At 43.0% G+C, this 27,589-nt stretch overlaps 1 protein-coding gene across 3 annotated transcripts; it reads right to left on the bottom strand.

Annotated features, from left to right (window-relative positions):
* Positions 1 to 1,318: 1,318 nt before the first annotated feature.
* On the bottom strand, positions 1,319 to 27,589 carry aamdc (adipogenesis associated, Mth938 domain containing). Of its 3 annotated transcripts, none has more exons than XM_080197993.1 (4): positions 18,447 to 18,467; positions 13,692 to 13,857; positions 11,343 to 11,438; positions 1,319 to 1,612 (listed from the first exon to the last, which is right to left on the bottom strand). In XM_080197993.1, exons 2-4 carry the CDS (start codon positions 13,821 to 13,823, stop codon positions 1,472 to 1,474), a joined length of 369 nt encoding a protein of 122 aa, XP_080054119.1. In that variant the 5' UTR covers positions 13,824 to 13,857; positions 18,447 to 18,467; the 3' UTR covers positions 1,319 to 1,471. The 3 variants fall into 3 exon arrangements, with proteins under 3 accessions (XP_080054119.1, XP_080054120.1, XP_080054118.1); XM_080197994.1 differs by having other exon boundaries at positions 1,320 to 1,612; positions 18,377 to 18,519; XM_080197992.1 differs by lacking the exon at positions 18,447 to 18,467 and adding an exon at positions 27,456 to 27,589 and having other exon boundaries at positions 1,321 to 1,612.

The raw sequence follows: 27,589 nt of genomic DNA, 5'->3' as shown, positions 1-27,589 counted from the left end.
GTGTAGGAATAGGACATTGAACATACAAGCTCAGAGCAACTGCAGGATAGATCCACGCACGCGCAGTCACAAAGGAACAGGTTCTCTCTCTAATTATCGAAACTAGCGTCCTGTAAATGGAAAACCAAACCCATCACTCGCTGCTATTCTGCTGGCACATACTTGAAATGACAGCTCTGCACTTGGTTCCCTCATGCATATCCAACATGGGAAGCCTCATAACGGAACAAACTGGGAGGTCAGAGTCTCACAAAGCATGCTTTTAACAAAAACAGAAATATTCCAGGTAGAGCAAGTAAAAATAGTTAATCTTGTGATAGTGTATGAATGAAGCAGTGGCATGATGGGAAAAATGGTCAAGTAATTGGTATAAAGGAGAGCTGACCAAGCTATTCCAAATTGCCAGACCCCTGTAAAACTGACTCTGAATAACCTGAGACATGACGAACATCAGAGAAGGTCAAGACCTGATAAAGTTGACTCCACATAACTTAGGGCTGGGGGAGTGAGGCGAGAGAAGGTCAGAGTCACAGAACCTTCTATTACATCAGAAAACAAGATATGGTCAGAGATCACGGAACCTTTCTGTTCCTTCAAAGGACAAGATAATGATATTATTGGTGAGACGGAGGGGTCTCGGAGGTCACTGGATGCTAATACAATTGATGATGTATTACTGCTTGTATTACTAATTGAACATGTACACTGATAAGAAAAAGGTATAACTATGGAACTGATTCTTGTAGCTGGCATGGTCTTGGTATAGAATCGGCAGTTTGTAGGGACTGCTTTCTGTCTCCAAGACTCTGCCATATACTGCATGCAGTTTTGTGATAATAAAAGCTAGTTGTTTTTTCAAAGCAAACTTTGTTTAGTTTTACTATCACAGCTCGGAAAACAAGAAATTCTCCACTACAACAATCTGTTATCTGGCTTTGAATGATGGCACAGTGGTTAGCACTGCTACCTCACAGCGCTAGGGCCTCGGGTTCAATTCCGGCCTTGGCTGACTGTGTGGAGTTTGCACGTTCTCCCTGTGTCTATGTGGGTTTCCTCTGAGTGCTTCGGTTTCCTCCCATGCTCCAAAGATGTGCGGGTTAGGTTGATTAGCCATGCTAAATTGCTCCTTAGTGTCAGAGGGGTAAATATGTGGGGTTATGGGGATAGGGAGAGGATGGGATTGTTGTCAGTTCAGGTTTGATGGGCTGAGTAGCCTCTTTTTGCATTGAAGGGATTCTATGATTCTATAACCAAGCTATCAGAAGGCGACACTGAAACCAGACAATCCTGTTTGAAATGGGAATCACATTTTAGTGTAACACAATATATACACACCCTTTAAAGCTTTTCCTTCTCCTTTTAAGTAATTCAAACTGCACACCACAAAGGAAACAATAGCAATGAGGCCAGTTTGTGAAACCAAAGGGAGTCACACTGGGCTTAAAGTGTTGTGAGGGAACCTTCCATTGTTTTAGCAAGTGGAATGGAAGACTCCTCCAACTCGCGCACCACGGCCGGCTAATAAGTTGTATTCTCGCACAGCCTCCTCTGTCTGAAGGACTTTCACCTCTACTCCTTTGCTTTTGAGATATTCCAAAGTCCTGGAAGGAACCTGCAAAGGAGAAGAACAAAGAAGGTGGAAATAGAAGGTCAAGGGTGAGAAACACCGTCTTGGTTGCCTGTTGAACCTTGGCCCTCTAGTATTGGTCAGCTCCCCATCCTGCCAATCAAACATGCACTGAGTGCCTCCAATGACTGGGCCTCCAGCACTTTGTCTGGCACCACCTTTTAGGTGAAATGTACCTTCTGGCATTCGTTTGCAACTAGTTGTTTTTACAGCAGCTGACTCCATTACCCTATATTGCACTCAACAGCAACAGCAATTTGCATTATAGTGTCCTTAACATAGTGGCACATTCGAAAGCACTTCACAGGATTGTGATCAGATGGAATTCCAAGACACTTAAGGAGACATACAGACAGATGAGTCAACAAAATAGGTTTAAGGAGCTTTTAAAAGGAGACAACATATGAATTGGGGCTGGAGTGAGTGGCCCTTTGACCCTGCTCCACCATTTAATGAATATAATTCTTACAGCTTAGAAGAAGAAGGCCATTGAGTCCATCAACGCTTCTCGGCCTTTTGGCTAAAATCAAGTGTAGCGTCGACATGCTGTGCTTGGTTGAAGTCATTAAGTAACATCTTAGCTTCATTTGAAGCAATTTTCAAAAGTGGCATCTCAGCCTTTTGGCTAAGATGCAAATTAGATCAAGCCTTGGACAAGGAGCTATGCCTACTCCAATCAGCTTGGATCACGTAGATCAAGCCGAATTCAGGTGAGAGCCCTGTCTTGTCAGCTTGGATCCGGAATGTCTCAACTTGTTGAATTGGACTTGATTTGATAGAATTGGAATAAAAAAGAAATTCAGTTCATCATGTCTGTGCTGGCTCTCCCAAGGAGCAACACACTTACTGCCACTCCCCACCCTTTCCATATCTCCCTGTACATTCCTCCTTTTTAGAAAAATATAGAAAGAGTTATGCCACAGAGGGTGGTCATTCTGTCCATTGTGTCTGAATTGGCCACGTAATGTGTCCCCCCCACCCGCCCCCACACCACCCCACTGCCCCCCCATCCCTCACCAAGGCTAATCCAATTTTCCAGCACTTGCCCTGGAGGTTACAAAACATCAGATGCATGTAGAGAGACATTTTAAATAGTTGAGGGTTTTGCCTCTACTACCTATTTAGGCAGTGAGTTCCTGACTCCTACCATTCTCTGGGTGTAAAACCTTTTCCTCACCTCCCCTCTAATCCTTTGATCAATCACTTTAAATGTGTGCCCCCCAGTCGCTGACCTCTCCAAGGGAAATACGTCCTTCCCATTCACCTGTATCATGGCTAATTTTGTTCCTGAACTCCACCTTCATGCCCTATTCCTATATCTCTTAATTCTCCATAACATCTATTTGCCTATCTTGATTAGACTCAACTATTGAGTAACCACAGCTCCCTGGAATAGAGTTCCAAAGATTCACAACTCAGTGAGTGAAGACAGTTCTCTTCATCCCAGTTCTCAATGGCTGATCCTTTATTCTGCTTCTGTGAGCCCAAGTTCTATATTCCCTAACCAGGAGGAAATATTTTCATAGCAACTACCCTGTCAAACGGCTTCAGTTTCTTTTATGCTTTTATTAAGTCACCTCTCATCCTTCTAAACTCCAAGGAATGTAGGCCCAGCCTACTCAATCTCTCCTCGTCAGATAATCTCTTTTGAATAAATTGTTGTTGCACTCCCTCTAGGCTTGGGCAAGGATATACTTCCTTGGGTACGGAGACCAAAACTCCAGGTGTGACCTTGTCAATGACCTGCACAAAGGTAGTAAGACTCAGAAAGAGGTAGAGAGGCAAAAAGGTTTAGGGTGGGAATTCCAGAGTTTAAGGACCGAGCAGATGAAGGCACAGATGCTAATGGTGGAATGATTAAAAAACAGATCGAAGGAGGGCATTCGGCTCCTTGAGTCCATGCCGAGCTGTGGAACAGATTCAATACAGATTTCCAGCCAAAGCTCTCCATTTATATCTTTGCACACATATTTTTGAATTATTTAATGGATCTTGCAACACCAGAAGTTGCTCTAATGTATTATTTCTTGCGGGAGCTCATCACAATTCAGAAACATGGATTGGTTTAATGAAGGAAATCAATAGAAAGTTAAAGTAAAAAGTTTATTTATTTATTAGTCACAAGTAAGGCTTATATTAAAGCTGCAATGAAGTTATTTTGAAATTCCCCTAGAATGGGTGTTGCTCTTGCCCTGCGGGGTTGTACCAAATTGGCAACTGTCTGCTGTTGTATTACACCGGCAGCCATTATTTGTGAGCAAGTCAGGACACTTAATGTTCGTGGCAAGCTGACTACAAAGGTATCCTTGGGATTCAAAGTGCACAGCCACACGTGCATTTAACACAAGATTTGCTACATTGACACGGTGGCACGGTGTTTAGCACTGCTGCCTCACAGTGCCAGAGACCTGGGTTCAATTTCGGCCTTGAGTCACTGTCTGTGTGGAATTTGCACGTTCTCTCCGTGTCTGCGTCAGTTTCCTCCGAGTGCTCCGATTTCCTCCCACGGTCCAAAGATGCGTGGGTTAGATGGATTAGCCATGGTAAACTGACCCAAATGTTCAGGGGGTTTAGCAAGGTAAATGAGGTTTACAGGAATAGGGCTTGGGTGGGATTGTGGTTGGTGCAGATTTGATGGGCCAAATGGCCTCCTTCGGTACTGTAGAGACTCTATGACATCTATCACTAGTGAGTACCCCGTCTACTTTGGGGGTGCTGCAATCTATTTCAGGAATCCATTCTTTGACCATCCTATGACAAAACCATCAGTATGGGTAGCACTGCCACTTCTAGTTCAGGTGGGCAGTATGGTCGGTGCAAGCTTGGAGGGCCGAAGGGCCTATTACTGTGCTGTAATTTTCTTTGTTCTTTGTGTGTGGGTTTATGAGGCTTCAGCATAGAAGCAGGTTATGCTGAAATCCCAGTGTAGAACAGGATGGAGTGCTACAATGCCAGAAGTGCTGTTTTACCAGATGAGAGGTTAAACTGAGACCTTGCCTGCCTTCTCAGGTGGGTGTGAAATTCCTCGGCACTTTTATGAAGAGCAGGTGAGTTCTTGGCTATTCTGGGCCAATGTCTATCCCACAACGATCACTAAATCAGATTATCTGGTCTTAAGCCCAATCGTTGTGGTAGGAGCTTGCTGTGTGCAAAATAGCTGCCATGTTTCCAACATTACAATGACTACATTTCAGAAAGTACTCCATTGGCTGCACAGCAGTGTTCAAACATCGCAATATCATGAAAGACATGGGCTGAAATCTTCTGACCTTGTTCAAAGTTAAAGTAAAGTTTAAAGTTTATTTATTAGTCACATTAACACTGCAATGAAGTTATTGTGAAATTCCCCCAGTCGCCACTCTCCAGCGCCTGTTCAGATCAATGCACCAAACCAATGCATGTCTTTCACACAGTGGGAGGAAACCCGTGTAGACACAGTCAGTAATCCAAGCTGGGAATCGAACCCAGATACCTGGCGCTGTGAGGCAGCTAACCACTGTTTCACAGCACAGATTTTCCACTGCCGCTGCAAGTGTTTTGGCTGAAACGCCAAATTTTCTGTTCTCAATTGCAACAGGTCCCACCATGGATGAGACCGGAAAATCCCCATCCATTATATAAACGAAAGAAGTTTCTTTCTCATAATTTTCCATCTTTCTCTTACTTCCATGTGCCTGATATATTCACTGAACAGTACACTGACCAGCTGAAGCTCCAGGGCTTTCATTTCTAAGTCTAACGACAGCACAATAGACTGAAGACCTGCCTTATTTGCAGATTACTCAGTTGGCTTGCGCTGTTAACAGGAGACGGAAGGAGAGACAGACCATCAGTCGATGAGATCCAATTATGGAACTGTAATATTTTATTATTAAGTCTAGATAAAAGTCAATTAACTGTTACTTCAGTCTCCATACAGTCTGTGCCATGTATTAAACAGAACCAGTAACACTGTCATTAGCCTCTTCACAAATCATAATGATCATCCACCTAATTTTTAAAAAATGCCCACTGGGTTAAGTAATGGTTCAGTGCAGCAATAATAGTACCTATAGGGAGAAAAAGCTTTCCATCCAGCAGTGCAACACTCCATCACTATTCACTCTCCAAAACTATAGCTTTTATATAAAAAACCCTAGAATGCAGAAGAGACCATTTGGCCCATTGAGTCATTCCATTCAGGCCCTCTCCTCCACCCCATCCCTGAAACCTCACACATTTCCCATGGCTAATCCAACTAACCTACACATCTTTGGACTCCCTCAGTCCTGACCCACGAACAGTACGGTGTATTCGTTACTTCCTCAGTACTGACCCTCTGACAGTGCAGCACTCCCTCAGTGCTGACCCTCTGACAGTGCGGCACTCCCTCAGTACTGACCCTCTGACAGTGTGACATTCCCTTAGTACTGACCCTCTGACCCTGTAGCACTCCCTCAGTACTGACTCTCTGACAGTGCAGCACGCCCTCAGTACTGACCCTCTGACAGTGTGGCACTCCCTCAGTACTGACCCTCTGACAGTACGGCACTTTCTTACTGACCCTCTGACAATGTGTCAATCCTTCAGTGCTGACCCACCGACAGTGCAGATTTCCCTGAGCATTGATCCTCCGATAGTGCAGAGCTTCCTCAGTATCAACTCTCTGAAAGCAGGGTACACCAGTTCTAAGCCTCCAACACTGTCGCATTCCCTCAGTACTGACCCTCTGACAGTATAGGACTCCCTCAGCATTGACCCTTCAGCACACCTTGAGAACTGATCCTCTAACAGTGTAGCACTCTCTCAGTAGTGCAATACAGTAAAATTCCACCTTTTGCAATTTCTTTGTGATTTCACTTACCCACAGTTTGTACACCACATTGACCATGCTGTGAGCAATGTTCGTTTATCCGCATTTAAAATGTCTGAATTTTGTAAAAGATCTTTTATTTTACAATAGCTGTCTGCAAAAGCGCAGATCAGATTTATCTCACAATGTAATTTTATAGCTTATCCAGGTTAACAGATTTGGGAGAAGTAGTGAACATGAATTTAAACCAGGAGAGGGATAGACTGGATGTTCGGTGATTTGTCTTTTCTCAGAGCGTATTGAGGTTCTGGATTATAACACAGGCTGTTGTGGAAGTTGCTGACTCTGAATACTTTCAGATGGAACTGAACTACTTTCTGTTAGAGACAGAAATCACATAATGTAGAATGCAAGTGTGTGTATAAATCTTTGTAATCCATGGTTCATGTGGGTGGCTTGGTGGCACAGTGGTTAGCGCTGCTGCCTCACAATGCCAGGGACCCGGGTTCGATTCCTGGCTTGGGTCACTATATGTGCGGAGTTTGCGCATTCTCCCCATGTCTGCATGGGTTTCCAGTTTCTTCCCACAGTCCGAAAGACATGCTGGTCATGCTAAATTCTCCTTCAGTGTACCCGAAGAGGAGCTGGAGTGCAATGACTTGGGGATTTTCACAGTAACTTCATTTCAGTGTAAATGTAAGCCGACTTGTAACACGGATAAATAAACTTTAAAAACAAACCTTCTTGGCTTGTTTAATTGACCTGCGGGGGAGATTGAAGAGGAATTTTCCAGGATATATTTTATTCCTTGGTGACCATGGGTTTATTTTTTTTCATTGACCGATGATTTTTTTTTAGATGGGTTGCAGATAAAACTGGCAGTGCTGAATGATCGGAAACAAAAAGCAAAATTGTGGAACATACAGAAGCGACACGGTGGCACAGTGGCTAGCACTGCTGCCTCACAATGCCAGGGACCCGTATTCAATTCCTGACTTGGGTCACTATCTGTGTGGAGTCTGCACGCCCTCCCTGTGTCTACATGAGTTCTCTCCAGGTGCTCCGGTTTCCTCCCACAATCCGAAAGACGTACTGGTCCAGCACATTGGCCATGCTAAATTCTGCCTCAGTGCATCTGAACAGGCACTGAAGTGTGGCGACTAGGGGATTTTCACAGCAACTTCATTGCAATGTTAATATAAGCTACTTGTGACAATAATAAATAAACTTTAAAAAAAATAGGTCTAACTGCTTCAGTGAAGAGAAACACAGGTTCTTGTCGAGTAATGTAACTGCTCAAACCAGTGCTGCCCTCACGTGGCTGGAGATTCACCAAATTGATTCCAGGGATGAAAGGGTTGATGTTTGAGGAGAGATTAAACAGTTTGGGCTTGTTTGTACCCACTGGAGTTTAGAAGGATGAGAGGGGATCTGATCGAGGTGTATAAAATTTTAAAAGGGATTGATAAAGTAAATGTAAACCAAATGTTTCCTCTTATGGGGCAATCTAGGACAAGAGTCACAGGTACAGGTTGAGAGGCGGTAGATTTAACACTGAGAGGAGGAGGAAGTACTTCTCACAGAGGGTGATGAATTTGTGGAACTTGCTGCCCCATAGCGTGGTGGAGTCTGAATCATTGAATGCTTTCAAGAGGAAATAGATCTATATCTATCAAAAAAGGGGAAATGGGGAACAGATAGGGAGGTGGATTTGAGGCCAGGGAGAGATCAGCCATGAGGGGTTGAATTTGCCTACTTCTGCTCCTAGTTCATATGTCCTTTATTTATTTATTTTTATTAGTGTAACAAGTAGGCTTACAATAACACAGCAATGAAGTTACAGTGAAAATCCCCTAGTTGCCACACTCTGGCACCTGTTTGGGTACACTGAGGGAGAATTTAGCATGGCCAGTGTACCTAACCAGCATGTCTTTCAGCCTGTGGGAGGAAACCAGAGGAAACCCACGCAGACACGGGGAGAATGTGCAAATTCCACATAGACAATGACCCAAGCAGGGAATCGAACCCGGGTCCCTGGTGATGTGAGGCAGCAGTGCGAACCACTGTGCCGTTCTAACCTAGCCGAGTCCCGTTCAAAAGCATGTTCCTCCTTTGCGATTTTGCCACTTGCAGGTTTTGCAGGAACGCAACAATCACAAATGGCAGGACCTCACTGTGGAAAGAGGAAGTGCTGGGAATACTCAGCAGTTCAGGCAGCGTATATGTAGAGAGAGAAAAACAGTTACCGTCTCAAGTCAAACATGACTCTTTCTTTAGAGTTGAAAGGAAGTAGAAATCCAATAGGTTTTGCGCTGTTGGTGAGGAGCAGTGGGTGGGGCGGTGGGGGGGAGGGTGGGGTACAGGGGGTGCATGAACAAAAGAGAAGGAATAGGTTGGAGGACAGGAGAGATCCAATGACAAAGACATCTCAGAACAAAAGGCAAAGGGAGTGTGAGTGGTTGTAGCACAGAAACAAAGCGTTGGTCCTGAGGGAGTGTGAATGGCAGGATAATGAACAGTTCTGTCTAAAAGCAAGAACATGAAAAATGAGATTCAAAACACCACATGGCAAAGAAATGGATCATGAGAAGTATTTAAATGGAAGTGGATAAATATCTGATGGATTGAGGAATAGAGGGCTGTGGGGAAAATGGCACAGAGAAGGAGTTGAGGCCGGCATAGATCAGCCATGATTGTATTGAATGGTGGGGTAGGCTGGAAGGGCTTGGTAGCTGGCTCCTGCTTCCGTTTCTTGTGTTCTTGTTTGTTCTTCTTCCCAAGGTCATTACTCATTAGTGGGTGGTTCGTGTCTGGAATTCTCTCCCAGAGAGCAGTGGGGGCTGCAGGTCACTGAATACATTCAAGGCCGAGTTAGACAGAGTTTTCATTGATGAGGGAGTCAAAGGTTATGGGGGACTGGCAGGAAAGTGGAGTTAAGACCACAATCAGATCTGCAATGATCTTATTAACTGGCAGGGCAGGCTCAAGGGGCCGAATGGTCCACTTCTGCTTCTGATTCATTTGATTTTATATTACGAATAGTGCTGGGGGAATCTAAGGCCTGTTAGAAAGTTTGTTGAAATCCAGAAAACTGTTCCCAGGAAACTACATTCATGTTCACACGGTACAGCGTTCGTTCAGATTCTACAGAGCATTAAACATTTTATTGACATCATGTGGCTAATGCTGCCACCGTGTGGGGAGCCCCCTCAACTGCCACCTCCTTCACTGATGTGTCACCATTTTTAAATTCCATTTGACTGGCTAGGACACTCACAGTAACACAGAATGCCAGCAAGCTGGGACTTGTTAGATTTTGAGAATGCAGTTGTAATTTAGGTTGGTTCGTCTCATTTGATTTTATCTGATGTTTTACTGCCACCTTTTAATTCAGTTACATGGGTAAGATTGGTATAGAGGGATATGGGACAAATGTGGGGAATTGGGACTAGCTTAGTGGTTGAAAACTGGATGGCATGGACAAGTTGGGCCGAAGGGCCTGTTTTCATGCTTTTTTCTATGACTCTAATTATCTACTGAAGGGCTGAAACCAGAATCAGGCAGGGAATGAGGCTGGCCCATTGCACTAGGGGTGTGTTGACGCCTGTGGTCAAAGTTTACCTAAGCTAGGATTGAGTAAAGGATCAGGGTAGCCAATGAGGTTAAACTGAGGCTTTACCTGATGCAATTTTTCAAATCCATCTCAGTCTTTTGGCTAAGATGAAGCATTAGATCAAGCTCAGGATGAAGGTACGATGACTCATCCTGTCAGCTTGGATCTTGTTCGAACGAACCCAGGATGGGATGTATTTTCTGTCTTGTGAGCTTGGATCTTATTTGTCTCCCATGTGGGGACCATGATTGGGCTTAATTTGAACTGGCATTTTTGATTAGAATTAAAGTACTGAGAAAAGAAATCTCATGAAGATATTCCATGTGCAGGATCACAGCCCTCTACATCAGGAAGTAGAGAAACAATGGCAGCCACTCTTGAACTTGCTCAGCCCAATAGTCCTGAACTCTTGATGCCATTGTGTCATAGAAGGTCTCTGGTAGGAGAATGTGCGAAGCAATTTGATGTAGGTAGGAAAAATAGAGTTTGGTATTTCTAAAATTTGCCTCTCACAACCTCAAAACTTCCCAAAGTGCTTTCCAGCCAGCATAAAATACGGGAAAATTCTGCCCAGTGACTACAGTTCAGGAAGGTGCTTCATTGGCTATAAAGCGCTTGGAGATACCCATGAGATCCACAGAATCCCTGCAATGCAGAAGGAAGCCATTTGGCCCATTGAATCTGCATCAACTCTCTGATAGAGAATCCGACCCAGGCCCACACTTCCACCCTATTCCCAGAACCCTGCGTATTTACCACAGTCAGTCCACATAAACTCCACATCTTTGAACTGTCTGGTGGTTGTGAAAAACGTATTGTAAGAATGCAGGCTTTTCTTTTCTTGTGCAGTGGTTTACAAGGACAACTTCTCACTCCCCTTCCCTCACCTTCCCAGCACTCCCACACATCAACGAACAGTCAGCTGATTGTGCCCATGTTACATAAAGGACAAGCAAAATGCTACGAATGCTGGAAAGCTGGAATGAAAAGAAAAAGTGCAGGAAGTATTCAGCAGGTGTTTAGTGGAAAAGGAACCAGAGTTAACGTGTTGAGTCACTGCCCATGTCAATTTGTATTTAAAATTCACCTGTACCCTGCCCCCCGCTCATCTAGGGTCGAGGCATCCTTTCCAACCTTAGCAATCCAGAACATCCTTACTTACTACATTTAGTTCAGGTGTTTTTTACTTTCCTTGCCCCAGAAATCTGGAGCGCTGATTATATTTTGCATTGCACCATCATTTTTATTTAACAAAAACTGAATGAAAGCGGGTCCAATTGGATCTTTTATTAAAAAAAAATCAGACTAACCTGTAAAGCCTCGCTCATTCCACGGCCAATAACCAGCGTCTGAATTCCTTTGGTAATGACTTCCTCCAGGTCAGCTGCCTGTACTCCAGGGTAATGCTAAATGGGTCAGAGCACAAGCAGTCAGGACTCACCAGGAAATTCTTTGTTTAAAACCTTTAATGCTTAATTTCACACGTCAGCCATTGTTCAGTGGCTAGCACTCTCTTGCCTCTGAGGCAGAAGGTCCTGGGTTCAAGTCCCACTCCAGATACTTAAGCACAAAAGTCCACACAGATGCTCCCAATGTACAAGAACAGAAAGAATAGGAGAAGACAGGAGTAGATCACATCGCCATTGGCCATTCAAAATGATCACAGATGTCCACTTTCCTGCCCGCTTCCCATATCCCATGATTCCCTGAGAGACAAAAAGTCTTGTCTGCCACAGCTTTGAACATATTCAATGACGGAGCATTCGTAACACTTTTGGGGGGAGAGAATTCCAAAGATTCACAACCCTTTGAGAGAAAAAATTTCTCCTCATCTCAGTCCTAAATGATAAATCCCTTATCCTGAGACTGTGCCCCCCCCATATTTTACACTCCCTGACCAGAGAAAACGATCTCTCATTATCCACGGTATCATTCAGAATATTGTATGCTTTAATGGGATCATCTCTCATTCTTCCAAACTACACACAGGCCCTACTTACTCGGTCCCTCATCATTCGGCAACCCCCTCATTCCAAGGACCAATTCAGTGAACCTAAAACTCTCTTAAATGGCTGTGCTTCTCCAATTTGGGTCGCTAGTGGATCCCTGATTTTAATACTCTACCACTGCTCGCTGTACTTTGCCAAAGGCCTAAGCTCTTAGTGCCTCTTGGACTACCTTTCCTCCTTTAAGAAGCTCCTAAAAATCTATCCCTGACCAAGCTTCTTATCATCTAATATCTCCTTATGTAGCTCTGTATTAAATGTGTTGTTTGATCGTCACTTCTGTGAAGTGCCTTGGGGCAGTTTTTGTTTGTATTCGTGCGTGGGACATGGGTGTCGCTGGCTGGGCCAGCATTTATTGCCCGTCCCTAATTGCCCTTGAACTGAATGGCTTGCTAGGTCATTTCAGAGGGCAATTGAGAATCAACCAGATTGCTGTGGCTCAGGAGCCACATGTAGACCAGACCGGGTAAAGGTAACAGATTTCCTTCTCTAAAGGACATTAGTGAACCAAATAAGTTTTTCCAACAGTACATTTTTAATTCCAGATATTTCACCAGCTAAAGATGCTAGACAAATGCAACTAGTTGTTATCTTTGGCTGGTATTTAGGACTTAAGTACAACAGTGTAGTATTAAGGGATATATATACTAGAGTGTAACATATTCAGATCTAAAATATAAAATAAAAGCAGAATAGCTGGAAACACACAGAGGGTCAGGCAGCATCTATGGAGAGAAAAATAGAGTTAACATTTCAATCCACGATCTTTCATCAAAATAACCACTAATAACAATTATTGGTAACTATTATTCACTAAATCTCGATTAGAATTTCCTAATTTAGAATTCAAGAGGAATTTCTCTATCCTGAAATTGGTGAGGACATGGAACTGGCTACCACAGGGAGTAGTTGAGGAGAATAGCATAGATGCATTTAAGGAAAAGCCAGATAAACACATGAGGGAGAAAGGAATCAAAAGATATGGTCAAGATTAAGTTTATTTATTCGTGTCACATTAGTGTCACATGGCTTACATTAACATTGCAATGAAACTACTGTAAAAATCCTTTAGTTGTCCTTTAGTTTGGGTACACTGAGGGAGGATTTAGCATGGCCGACACATCTGGAATAAACCCATGCAGTCATGGGGAGAATGTGCAGACTCCGCACAGACAGTGATCCAAGCCAGGAATCAAACCCCCGATCCCCGGAGCTGTGAGGCTGCAGTGCTAACCACTGTACCAGCATGCCACCTATGGGGTTAGATGATTTGATTTGATTTATTATTGTCAGTCACATGTATTAGTATACAGGGAAAAGTATTGTTTCTTGCGTGCTATACAGACAAATGCATACCATAGAGAAGGAAACGAGAGTGCAGAATGTAGTGTTACAGTCATAGCTAGGGCGTAGAGGAGAGATGAAGATGTGGATGAAGAAGGGTTGGCAGAGTTTTGGATGGAGCATAAACACCAGCATGAACCTGGAAAATGAAACAGCCCAATTCTGTGCCGTATATTCTGTGCAATTTAATCTCATTGTTCTGCACTGGGTTCAATCTCTTAGAGTAAGAGATTTTTTAAAAATGCTTTCACCCATTGTGCCCATTCCCCTGCTCGTTGCTTCATTCAGTTCACACTGGTTCTTACTCACATCAGTCCCCGTTTCTCTCCAGTCCCAGGTACGACTACCTCCTGGCCACACCTTGCAGTCCTTATAAGTAGTGGCACAGTCTTGGACCTTCATGCGGCCCCAGGAGATCGAAGCTATTTGTGGAGATGACATTGTGGTGAAGGAGCAATCAGTACCACCTCAAAACCTAGAAAAGATCAACCAACAGAGTTCAAAAAGTACAGAAAAATATAAACATCGGAAATAGAGGAAGAAGTAGACAATATGGCCCGTAGAGCCTGCTCCACCATTTAACCCAATCATGGCTAATCTTCAGTTTCAACTCCAGTTTCCCATCCAGTGCCCATATCCTTCAATTTCCTGAGAAACTAATAATCTATTTCAATCTTGAACATGTTCAATGATGGAGCATCCACAACCCACTGGGAGAGAATTCCAAAGATTCACAACCTTTTGAGTGAAATAATTTCTCCTCATCTCAGTCTTAAATGATCAGCCCCTTATCCCGAGACTGTGCCCCGTATTCTTGTTTCCCCTATCAGAGGGAATACGCTCTGTATTTACCCTGTCAATTCCCATAAAATCTTCTGTTTCAATGAGATCACCTCTCAATTCTTCTAATGAATGGGTGGCACAGTGCTTAGAACTGCTGCCTTGCAACACCAGGGGCCTGGGTTCAATTCCCAGCTTGGGTCACTGCCTGTGCAGAGTCTCCATGTTATCCCCCTGTCTGTGTGTGTTTCCTGCGGGTGCCCTCAGCAGTGGGAGGTGGCCTGCCTTTGGCCAGTGGCTGTATCTGCTGGTCCTACCACTGTCAATGGGATTTCCCATTGAATTCACACCATGTTTGGATGTGCATCGATGGGTCTGGAAGATCCCGCCGGAGGGAATATCCCAACCAATTTTCCAAATTTTTTTTTGTTCTTATTCATTCGTGGGACATGGGCGTCGCAGGCTGGCCAGCATTTATTGCCCATCCCTAGTTACCCGAGGGCAGCTGAGCATTAGCCACATTGCTGTGGTCCTGGAATCACATCTAGGCCAGAGTTGAGTTTCTGGATGAATAGCAATCATACCACTAGGCCATCACCTCGAGGGAGCAAAGTCCTGTACAACAATAGCAAGACGTAGGGGGCATAGGTTTAAGGTGCAAGGGGCAAGGTTTAAAGGAGATGTATGAGGCAAGCTTTTTTTTTACACAGAGGGTAGTGGGTGCCTGGAACTCGTTGCCGGGGGAGGTAGTGGAAACAGATACGTTAGTGAGTTTTAAGGAGCATCTGGACAAATACATGAATAGGATGAGAATGGAGGGATATGATCCCTGGAAGGGTAGGGAGTTTTAGTTCAATCGGGCAGCATGGCCCATGCAGGGCAGAAGGGCCTGTTCCTGTGCTGTAATTTTCTTTGCTCTTTGACTTCCTTACTCTTGTGTTTCAATCACCTTGCAACAAAGGCCATACAATTTGAACATAGAACACTGAACAGTACAGCACAAACAGGCCCTTCGGCCCACAAGTTGCGCCAATCATATCCATACCTACCAAGCCTATCTGTAACTCCCAATCCCATTAAATTCCATGTACTCATCCAGAAGTCTCTTAAAAGACCCCAGCGAGTTTGCCTCCACCACCACCGACGGCAGCCGATTCCACTCATTCACCACCCTCTGAGTGAAAAAACTTACCCCTGACATCTCCTCTGTACCTGCTCCCCAGCACCTTAAACCTGTGTCCTCTCGTAGCAACCATTTCAGCCCTGGGAAATAGCCTCCGAGAATCCACCCTATCTATATCTCTCAACATTTTATAAATCTCTATCAGGTCGCCTTTCGATCTTCGTCTCTCCAGGAAGAACAGACCTAGCTCCCTCAACCTATCCTCAAAAGGCATGCCTCCCAATACAGTCAACATCCTTGTAAATCTCCTCTGCACCCTCTCAATAGCTTCCACATCCTTCTTGTAGTGAGGCGACCAGAACTGCGCACAGTACTCCAAGTGGGGTCTGACAAGGGTCTTACAAAGTTGCAGCGTTACCTCCTGACTCCTAAACTCAATCCCTCGATTAATGAAGGCTAGCACACCATACGCCTTCTTGACCACATCCTCCACCTGTGAGACCGATTTAAGAGTCCTAAGGACCGGACCCCAAGGTCCTTCTGTTCTTCAACACTGCTAAGAGTCCTACCCTTGATATTGTACTCTTTCATCCCATTGGACCTGCCAAAATGGACCACTACACATTTATCCGCGTTGAAGTCCATCTCCACTTCTCCGCCCAGTCTTGCATCCTATGTCTTGCCGCAACATCTGACATCCCTCCAGACTATCCACAACACCACCAACTTTCGTGTCGTCGACAAACTTACTAACCCATCCCTCCACTTCCTCATCCAGGTCATTTATGAAAATGACAAACAGCAAGGGTCCCAGAACAGACCCCCGGGGCACTCCACTGGTGACCGACCTCCATGCAGAAAAAGACCTATCCACAACCACTCTCTGCTTTCTGCAGGCGAGCCAGTTCTAGATCCACAAGGCAACAGCCCCTTGGATCCCATGCAAATTTGCTTTCCTAATTGCTTATTCCACCTGTATGCTAACCTTCCTTGTATGAATACATTCAAGTCTTTTCTAACATAACATTTTCATGACCTTTAAAAATGTTCTGTTTTTCTACTCTTACGACCGGAGTGACCTGATAGGCAGGCCATGATGACAGAAATAGCATGACATGGCCAAGTTGGCTAGATAAAACTGGAGTTGCTCTGAGCATTTTATGACTTGCCGGTTTTCTTGCTAATTCTGCAATGCCATTCAAATATTTTTGCATATAGTCTTGCGATCGCACTGCATCATTTTGCTCCAATGAAACAATGCATGACCAGCATGTCCTTATTTAGTTAAATCAATCCCAGTGATGAACTCCCTTGGATTACTTGGTTAGAAAGAAGATAATCCAGAAGCAGTTCACCTGGAACATTCTAAAGCACTCCACTTTCATTGGAATACTCATGGACTAATTGTTAAATAGATGAACTCAATGCTTCTAGCACAAACTATAAGGTCCCAAAAACAACAGTGAGTTGAATTTGGGTAGTGTAGTGATGAAAGAAACAACAGAAGGTAAAACATCAGGAAAGAACAAGTCAGTCCAGAGAAGGACTGAAAGGTTGGACAAATATCAGGAAGTGAAGGAAGGAGTGACAATGACATGCAGAATTGCAGTTAACTGAGAGAAGCCTACACCCCTCGTGGAATAAGGCTGATTATGGATGAAGCCAGTTGCTGTCAGCTGTGGCTCCAGTAGGTAGAACATTGTAGGTTCAAGCTCCATTCCAGGTCAAAGATCGATGCTACAGGGTACAGAAAAGATTTACCAGGATGTTGCCTGGTATCGAGGGCATTAACTATGACAGGTTGGAGAAACTTGTTTTGTTTTCACTGAAACGACGGAGGTTGAGGGGCAACCTCATAGAAGATTATGAGGGGCATGGACAGAATGGATAGTGAGAAGCTTTTTCCCAGGGTGGAAGAGTCAATTGCTAGGAGGCATAAGTTTAAGGTGCAAAGGGCAAGGTTTAAAGATGTACAAGGCAAGCTTTTTTTCACAAAGGGTGGTGGGTGCCTGGAATTCACTGCTGAGGGAGGTAGTGGAAGCAGATACGATAGTGACTTTTAAGGGGCATCTGGACAAATACACGAACAGGATGGGAATAGAGGGGTATGGTCCCTGAAAGGGTAGGGGTTTTAGTTCAGTTGAGCAGCATGGTTGGTGCACATTTGGAAGGCCGAGGGGCCTGTGCCTGGGCTGTAATTTTCTTTGTTCTTTGTTGGCCGGCACTCCCAGTTCAGTGTGAGGGAGTGCTGCACCAAAGCAGATGCTGTCCTTTGGATGAAACATCAGGTTGCCAACCCTCCAGGATCGATCTCCAGGACACTGCTGGGTACAATGCTGGAGAAAATCAGATGGGCATGAGAAAGGGTTTTTTTGGTCATTTTCTTTGAACATTTTTCTTTATCAGAAAAAAAATATTGCAAATGGGGAAAAAAAAAGTTTGGTTGACTGACAGTCAAGCATCACCAAATTGGGTAATCAGTCTTTTGTTGCTTTTCAATTAGCATAGAAAAGCAGCACATCACAAGGATGGATACGTTGGCTGACTAATGTCAGGACTGAGGGAACAAATCATGTGACAAAACCTTCAGAAATACATTTCATAATAGTTGGTAACCCAAAAGCCACAGTAAACTGAGGATTGACCACCAACTCAAATGGACGTGGAAGATCACATGGCACTATTTCGAAAAGCAACAGGGGAGTTCTCCTCAGTGTCTTGACTAATATTTTATCGCTCAACTAATGTCACCAAAACAGGATATCTAGCCAAAATCACAGTGGTGTCAAGGGCTCTTTCTGTCTGCCATTGACTGCCACAGTTCCAATATTACAAGAGTGACTGCACTCCAGAAGTATTTACTGGCTCTTTGGAATGTCCTGAGGTCATGAAAGGTGCTTATATAAATACAAGTTATTTCTTTCTTTCACTGGAGTTCATTGAAATGATGTCCAATGAGATAAATAAACTATAATACTGGACTAGTGGTTTCAAAGGGCCTGTGTAAAACTACAAAAGTCCTGCCAACATCTGAAACAGGTTTTATGCATTCTCAGATAGAAAAGCAGCTAAAATTTGAGCAAAGGTTTACCTGTTTGGAGTCCAAGTCGTCTGCTTTCTTCAAATCTTACAGTACAGAGAGAAAGGTTTTGCATATAAACCTGTGTGTATTTTGTAAATCGATAGAAGTTGTCCTTATTTCTAAATGCCAGTTCTGGAATGATCTTTCTATTTGAAGAGCATGAAATACAACTCCGTTGTGGCTGGGTTTCAGCTATGTCTGACAGTTGGATATAACTGAAATGCAGTGCACTGTTAAAGAAAATCTTCAATCCCTGTTTCCAAAATCTCTTATTTAATCTATAAATGTTATAATCCTGTTGTTTCGTAAGTTAATTTGAAGAAAATGAGCTGTGAAATCTTGAGGGAAGAGGGGCAGATGTTCTGTCCCCTTTGATCTTCTCTTATCCATTCTTTTGATTTATGTTTTGTCACGTATTGGGATACAGTGAAAAAAACTGTTTCTTGCACGCTATACAGACAAAACATTCATAGAGTACGTAGCGGAAGAGGAAAGGAGGGGGTGAAGAATATAGTGGTTGAATCATAGCTAGGGTGTAGAGAAAGATCAACTTAATATATAATAGGTCCATTCAAAAATCTGATGGCAGCAGGGAACAAGCTGCTCTTGAGTGGGTTGGTATGTGACTTCAGACTTTAATGGTTGTTTGCTGAGATACTGACCTGCAGCAACCAAAATCCCTCCACTGCCTCTCCCAGATTGCACTCTTCTAATGTGAAAGTGAGGGCTTCATCAAGCTCAATGCCAAGCTCACTCAATATTCACATCAGCTGTGGATTATAGCTGGAATTAGTGCAATAGAGGTGGATAGTTTTGCTCAATAGGTATCATTCTCACCTCTGAATCATAAGATTGTGTCTTCAAGTCTGACTGCAGAGACCTGGTGGAAAATCCAGGGCGACACTCCAGCATTGATGCCGAGTGGGTGCTACTGTCGGAATTGTTGCCTTTCAGATCTGCTGTTTAAATTGAGGTCCTGCTTTCCTGAGGTGGGTGTGAAAGATCGCACGGCTGAAAGTACTTTACTTGCTGTAAAGAGCTTTAGTAGATCTTGAGGACATGTAAGACACTACAGAAATGCAAGTTTTTTTTATATCACTGGGTGAGTTCTTTTACATTTTCCTCAGTGTAATTCTGCTCAGCCCTGCTCTACCAGCCTAAGCGGCTAAAAGATTGATCTCACACAGGATTGCAATTCCATTAGGGTAACACATCAGGAGCTCCAAGGTATATTACGACACCAGACTAGACCCCAACAATTTTCTATCTTGGCATTAATATGAGGATAAGATGTTTCACTCCAGGTGTGATTCTACTGACAAACTGAGAAGCTTTTATCAAAAAAATTTTTTATTTAACAACATAGTTTAACTATAACAAATAAATTAGCTTAGCTTTTAACAATTAAACAATAATTAAAAATGACAAGATATAATTCTTAACTGCTAATATATCACCAGGAATATTTATCTTTTCGACTTAAATCTCTCTTGATTAATAGCAAGACATAGGCATACGTGCTTTGACCTAAGTTACCAGGCTTTGGAGCTTTCAGAAAGTCTTTAGAGAGTGAGACACAAGGGCACACTGCTTTGTTTAGGCAGCCCAGACAGCAACTACTTGTATTTTTAAAATGAAAATGGAAGTGTGAAGCAGAAAAAGCATTCCTGCAAGTTTAGTTCCTCCCATTAAGGACACGACTCTGTCCCTGTCAATCAATCTAATGAAAACTCTATTCTGAAAGCACAGGGGAAACCTAAGTAAACACATATGTATTAGCCCAGCTTAAACAAACACTCCATGTCTAAAATAAGTACTAGTCTTGTTCTCCCAGCTACTAATTTAAAGGTTTTCCTAGACAAACCATCACCCTGAAAAAAGAACTGAATTTTAAACATACTTCTTACAAGAACAAAGAACAAAGAACAAAAACAGCCTGGGAAACAGGCCCTTTGGCCCAATGAGCCCGCACCGCCATTTTAATATTACCAGACCCCCCCCTCCACCCATGACTCTTATCTATTGTTTTTATGGCAATCCACATCGAGGAAAACTAATTTAGAGACAATTTATTACTTCCAATCAGCCTAATAGCACATCTTTGGGGTGTGGGAGGAAACCGGAGTACCTGGAGAAAACCCATGCAAGCATGGGGAGAATGCGCAAACTCCCACAGACACTGGCCCAAATCCATGTGTCTGCAAACATGATAGAAACATGATATAAATTTCATAAAGGCACAGTGTCATCACAACTGTGAAAGTTACATGCTAATTTATACACCATTTGAAATGGCGGGTAGTCACAGCAGTCTGTAGGTATTGCAATGCAATTATATGCATTATGCATCATATCTTGATCAACTGAGCCTGTGGGCCGATAAATGGCAGATAGAGTTTAAAGTTAGATAAATGTGAGGTGATGCATTTTGGCAGATTGAATTGGGGCAAGACCTAGTTAAAGATAGGAGTACTGTGCGCAGTTTTGGGCGCCGCACCTGCGCAAAGATATTTTGGCCTTGGAGGGAGTGCAGAGGAGGTTTACTAGGCTGATACCGGAGTTGAGGGGGTTGAGCTCTGAAGAGAGGCTGAATAAACTAGGCTTGTACTCGTTAGGGTTTAGAAGAATGAGGGGAGATCTCATTGAGACGTATAAGATGATGAATGGGATGGATAGGATAGAGGTGGAGAGACTCTTCCCGCTCAAAAAAGACAGTAGGACTAGGGGGCACAGCCTCAAGATAAAGGGGGGGCGGTTTAGAACGGAGTTGAGGAGGAACTTCTTCACTCAAAGGGTGGTGAATCTCTGGAATTCTCTGCCCGTTGAAGTGGTGGAGGCTGCCTCGCTAAATATTTTTAAGACGCGGGTTGATGGGTTTTTGATAAGAGAGGGGATTAAGGGTTACGGGGAGAGGGCGGGAAAGTGGAACTGAGCCCACGACAGATCAGCCATGATCTTATTGAATGGTGGGGCAGGCTCGAAGGGCTAGATGGCCTACTCCTGCTCCTATTTTTTATGTTCTTATGTTCTTAGGACATTTGGAAGAGTTATAGAACAAAGAGATCTAGGAGTACAGGTTCAAAGCACCTTGAAAGTGGAATCACAGATGGACAGGATGATGAAGAAGGCATTCAAAATGCTTGGTTTCATTGGTCACAACATTGAATACAGGAATTGGGATGTCTTGTTGAAGTTGTGCAAGACATTAGAAAGGCCACACTTGGAATACTGTGTACAGTTCTGGTCACCCTATTATAGAAAGGATATTATTAAACTAGAAAGAGTACAGCAAAGATCCACTAAGATGCTACCATAATTTGATCGTTTGAGTTATGAGAAGAGGCTGGATAGACTGGGACTTTTTTCCCCTGGAGTGGAGGTGGCTTAGGAGTGATCTTGTAGAGGTCTATAAAATAATGAGGGACATAGGTCAGCTGGTTAGTCAATATCTTTTCCTAAAGATAGGGCAGTTTAGAACTAGAGGGCATAGGTTTAAGAGGGGGTAAATACAAAAGGGTCCAGAGGGGCAATCTTTTCACAGAGGGTGATGAGTGTCTGGAACCAGCTGCCAGAGCAGTGGTAGAGGCGGGTATGATTTTGTCTTTTAAAAAGCATTTAGATGTGACAGGGATATGGAGAGATATGGGCCAAATGTGGGCAATTGGGACTAGTTCAGTGATAAAAACTGGGTTGCATGAACAAGTTGGGCCAAAGGGCCTGTTTCTATGCTGTAAACCTCTATGATTTTAATAAATATAGTGAGGCTGATCTAACATTATGTGACAGATCCGGTAAAGTCACTCTCAAATTCCTCCCTCTTCCTGACCATTGCGTTTGATGAATTTTGCATTCAGTAGTCAGAGAGTACGCACTTATCTGTGTGTCCCTTATGGCATGTAGTACAGCCAAACATACAGCTCAGTATCAGTCGGTAACATACCTAGCCTTGAATCAATATGGAGGAGGTTGGAGAGAACATCTGGGTTAGATCTATGTGAGCACAACTAATCCAATTTATTTTTTTTAATCATTGTATTTTGTGAAAGAGCTATATTAAGCTAATATTGTCTGCATCTTCCATCTGTACAGGGTCACAAAGTCTAAATATTCAAACAAATCAAATCTGAGGAGGATGGTTTGGCTTCATATGTGCATGTTGTTGAAGAGGCTAGTCCATTCGAGATGGACTCTGCCATAAGTGCAGCATATTAAGTGTTTATCAGATACCATATAGCGCTTAGGGCTAAAGGGATCAAGTGGCATGGGGAGAAAGGGGGAAATCAGAATATTGAATTTGATAATCTGCCATGATCAAAATGAATGGCAGAGCAGGCTTTAAGGGCCATATGGCCTACTTCTGCTTCTAGTTTTTATGACATTGTGAGATGTTGTTTTCTTGTTGACGCACATCACCCCATAGAGTATGTCACCATTTCTCTCCATAGTCAGTTATTGTCTACCAGGTACAAGAATCGATATTTAAGTCCTTCACTTCATTTTGCAAGCACACTTGAAGCAGAGTCTTGCGCATCACAATGGTCGTCTGGCTCCAGGTATCTCGCCAAATAGAAAATCCTTAGGAATGTGACAGTCTTCCATCCTGGAAACATTCCCGCGCCAGGAGTAGCAGAATTTACTGACCGCTCCCAGCAGGGTGTTACTTAGGGGAGGAAATATGAGATCCTGTCCTATAACCATAACTTTCTTGATGATTATAATCTGGGAGAACAAGGTACAGGCATAGGAGAGACTGTAGTTGAGTTTCAATGTGAGTGACTGGAATGGCATCACCAGTGTTGAGGAGTTCTCCAATCAAGACGTGCTGTATTTTTGTCTTTTATTTCAGTCTGGACAGTTTTTTTTTGTAGACTGTGATGATGTCGTGTGGAACAGTATGTCTGATATGGAATATATATTGTAAATATCAAGAGTATTACTCTTAAATATTAAATATTGCAGCATCTCAGGAGGGGGGCATGTTGAATTTTTATTTCATTTTCTACAATATTCCCTTTGAAACTTGTGGAATGTACATTTACACATTTTATGAATACAGTGTTGAGAACAAAAACAGATCATATTTCTCAACAGAGAAGGTGAATGTGAAGGTGGAGCAGATACAGGAAACTTTCCTCACTTGAGCAGTTTGGCTGGAATTCCATCCACATCAAGTTCCTAAGCAAGCAATGGCCATTTTGAGCTCGAGTGATGAGGGAACTCTCTTCCCTTATTGAACTGTGGAATTTTCTCAATGGACCAAATGTTCTACTCTGGCTCCTAATTAGTATTTTGCGTGTATGTTCATATGGGTTCTCCACCTAACTCAGCCATGACAAGAAGCTGCGAGGGAGTGTGAGGTGCATACTGGAAAATGTCCATTTCAAGGGAGTACAGCTCACAGTGGTTTTCAAGCCCTTGGGACATCTGTTTGTTTTTGTCAGGGAAATTTGCCAGTTTGAGCGGGATCAGTGATGGGGGTGAGGATCTTTGGTGATGGTCGCATCAAGTGCCCTTCTGATCCCACCATACACAGCACATGGATTTCCATTGTTACAGACAGTATTGATTTCTTAGCATACATTGATCCAATGTTTATTTGTACAGTATCTCTCTGACTTTTACACAGCTGAATTAGCTACTTTCAAGTCATTCAGTGTTCTAGCAAGTGGGTTTATGTTGTGCATCAGATAGGCTTTAATTTTAACTTGAATGATGTGTGTCACCTTAGCGAAGTAGGCCTCAGAACATTCTATGTTTACCAAATGTTGCTACTGCTGTCTCAAATGATTGAATTCAGTGACTACCAATATTAACATTGGCATTTCCTGGTAAGCCTCTGGTGGGTAGCAATTACCCAAGCGCCAATGCAAAGTGCTGTTACCTGGCATCATTTCTTGCACAAGGGATGTGGCAGGCCATCTTATTTGGAACTTTTAAAATTTTGGGGTCACACCTTCATCTTGCTACCTACAAGATAATAGTCAGTACCGCAATGTGCACCGCATAGGTTCACATATGGAGAAGACTGAGCAGATCACATCCTGTGATAATCAGCTCAAGTTGGTGCCAATAGTTGACACTCCAGTACAGTATTGAAGGATTGCCACACCACCTGGCCCTCAGACGGAATATTTTGAAAAACAGTAGAGCAGTTCTCCCAGATAATCTGAGTTATATTTAATTCTCTAACAACATCACTAAAACAGATTATACGGTCATCACATTGCTGTGTTCAAATTAGCTACCAAGTATTCCATTGGCTGTAAAACAGTTCGGGATGCCCTAATGTTGTGTAAAGTTGCTAAATATTTACAAGGTTTTCTTCTTTGCCTAGCCATTTAGCAGCCATGGTCGAGATTCACCTGTTGAGGTGGATAGAATTAAGAGCTGGCTAGATTGTGACAACTCCACTCAAGCTGGATAATGGAATTTGCAATCTCTGCTTATGAATGGTTAGCTGTCTCTACATGGCCTTGAAGAGCAACAAGCAGCCAAGGAACTGTTAACTCCCTGCTGGAGTACAGCTTCAGAAGAGAAAGGGAGGAAATTGGCCAGAGAGAGAAATGGGTGATTTTCTGTTTTACAAATAAAAGAAACTGTGTTAAAAGTAAGGTTGTTTTCAGCCAATTCTAAGTGAGCCATCTGGAAATTCTTTTGGTTTAAAATGCAAACCAGACACTAAAAATCTGACATACATAGTCGTCTCTTTTTTTCAACCCAGTCTATATTTGTCTTAAGGAGGACTGGTATTAATACTTAAGGTTGCAAATAGAGTTTGATTCTAAATAAATCATAACTCGAGCTGCACTCTTTTTTTGCACTTTTTGTCCCTATTTATCTAATTATTCAATTACAGTTCTGATAAAATTGTCTCTTCCTACCTCTCACTATTACTGCGGGATACCTCCACAACCTGTTCTTGGATCCAAAGTCTTCCTTGGGACATTTTGTTCCTTGAAGACATCATCCAAAGACTTCAGCTTCAACATGCATGCTAATGTCATTCACAATATATATGAAGACTGGATGTGGGGACAAAATGTAGAATTTCCAAACTTATGGATGATACAAAGTTAGGTAGGAATATGTGCCGTGAAGAAGCTACAAAGCAGCTTCAAGAGGATTTGGATACATTTAGTGAGTGGTCAAGAATATGGCAGATGGAATATAATGTAGAAAAATGTGAAATATCCACTTTGGTAGAGGGAAGAGGTTTGCAAAATATTTTTTAAGTGGTAAGAGGTTAGAAAGTGTACATGTACAAAAGGATACTTGGGTATCCTTGTCAACAAGTCACTTGTGATGATGCTGCGCCTTTAAGAAATATATTTAGATCATGTTTCTTGTAAGGAGTATGTTTAAAATTCAACTCTGGTTTATCGTGTTATGGATTGTCTAGAAAAACCTTTAAATTTAGTACTTGGGATAACAACATTTTAGACACAGAGTGTTTAGGCAAAGCTATTACATTTGTGTTTACTTAGGTTCCCCCAGAATTTCAGAGTAGAGTTTTGATTAGATTGAGTGACAGAAACAGGGTCATGTGGTTAATGGGAGGAGCTAAATTGCAGGATTTTAAAATACAAGCAGTTGAAAGTGACGTTTCTCTCTTCAAAGGCTTTCTGAAAGCTTCAAAGCAAGTATGTCTATCTATTTATAAAGAGAGGTTTGAGTCTCAAAGAGAAATATTGTTCAATTGGAATTCATAGTAGTAGGTTGGCAGTTAAGAATTCTACCATGTCATGTTTAAGTATTGTTCAGCTGTTAAAGGCTGAGCTAATTCATTTGTTATACTCAAAACTGTGCTGTTAAAAGCTTCACAAGTAGAATCACACCTGGAGTGAAACATCTTATCCTTACACTAATGCCAAAATAGAAAATTCGTGGGGCTTAATCTGGCTTCATAAAAATACATTGGGGTTTCTGGCCAATATTTATCTGTCAACTAACATCATGACAACAGATTATCAGGTGTTTGTGGAAGCTGTGTGCAAATTGGCTGCTGCATTTCCTCCTGAGTGCTTTGAGGGACATCTTCGGGCAGCACAGTGATGCAGTGATGAGCACTGCTGCCTCATGGCACCAGGGACCTGGGTTCAATACCAGCTTGGGTCACTGTCTGTGTGGAGTTTGCACATTCTCCCCGTGTCTGTTTTCTCCTGAAAGACATGGCGGTTAGAGGTGCATTGGCCATGCTAAAGTTTCTCCTCACTGTACCGAACAGGGACCGGAGTGTGGTGACTAGAGGATTTTCATAATAACTTCATTGCAGTGTTAATGTAAGCCTACTTGTGACACTAATAAATAAACTTAAAATGAGATCATCAGGTATTTGTAGCCAATATTTAGGTCAACCAACAAAAGACTGTGTGCAAATGAGCTGCTGTATTTCCTTCTAAATGCAGTTCAAAAGATGCGTTCGGGGGCATCTTCTGGTCACGAAAGGTGCCAATACAAAACTTTATTTATTTTCAAATATATGTAGCCCAGGCACTTTTCAAATCACGCCCGTGATGTGAGGGCATGAAGGTATTCAGTATTTTCAATAATTTGTCACCAAAAATCAAACTCCAAATAACCCCCCCTCGACCTCTGACCCACTGCTCAAATAAAGACAGTAGGACTAGGGGGCACAGCCTCAAGATAAAGGGGGGGCGGTTCAGAACGGAGTTGAGGAGGAACTTCTTCACTCAAAGGGTGGTGAATCTCTGGAATTCTCTGCCCGTTGAAGTGGTGGAGGCTGCCTCGCTAAATATTTTTAAGAAGCGGGTTGATGGGTTTTTGATAAGAGAGGGGATTAAGGGTTATGGGGAGAGGGCGGGAAAGTGGAACTGAGCCACGACAGATCAGCCATGATCTTATTGAATGGCGGGGCAGGCTCGAAGGGCCAGATGGCCTACTCCTGCTCCTATTTCTTATGTTCTTATGTTCTTATGTTCTAACCTGTCAATTAGACTCACCTTTTCCCGCCATTTAATGCAACTAAGTGCAATGCAGCTGGTTATCTCCTCTAATTTTTATCCTTCCCTGTGCAGAACGAAATAAATCAGCGTTCGACTAACTTTTGGGGGCTAGCTTTAAGCATTACCTCAGTGGCTGAGCGGTTGCTAACCAACGGTTGCCGGGGCAACGGCCACTCTCCGCTCACTTCGATCGATTCCTTGCCGCTGACCGGCAATGTGATGCAGGACGGGATACTGGAGGACCGTTTTTGCCCTCTTC

This window comes from Carcharhinus amblyrhynchos, chromosome 10, assembly GCF_965287045.1.
Source record: "Carcharhinus amblyrhynchos chromosome 10, sCarAmb.v2.hapA, whole genome shotgun sequence".
NCBI classification, from domain to species: Eukaryota; Metazoa; Chordata; class Chondrichthyes; order Carcharhiniformes; family Carcharhinidae; genus Carcharhinus; species Carcharhinus amblyrhynchos.
The sequence above is the reverse complement of the archived record's forward strand: the minus strand, read 5'-3'. Positions and strand labels throughout refer to the sequence as shown.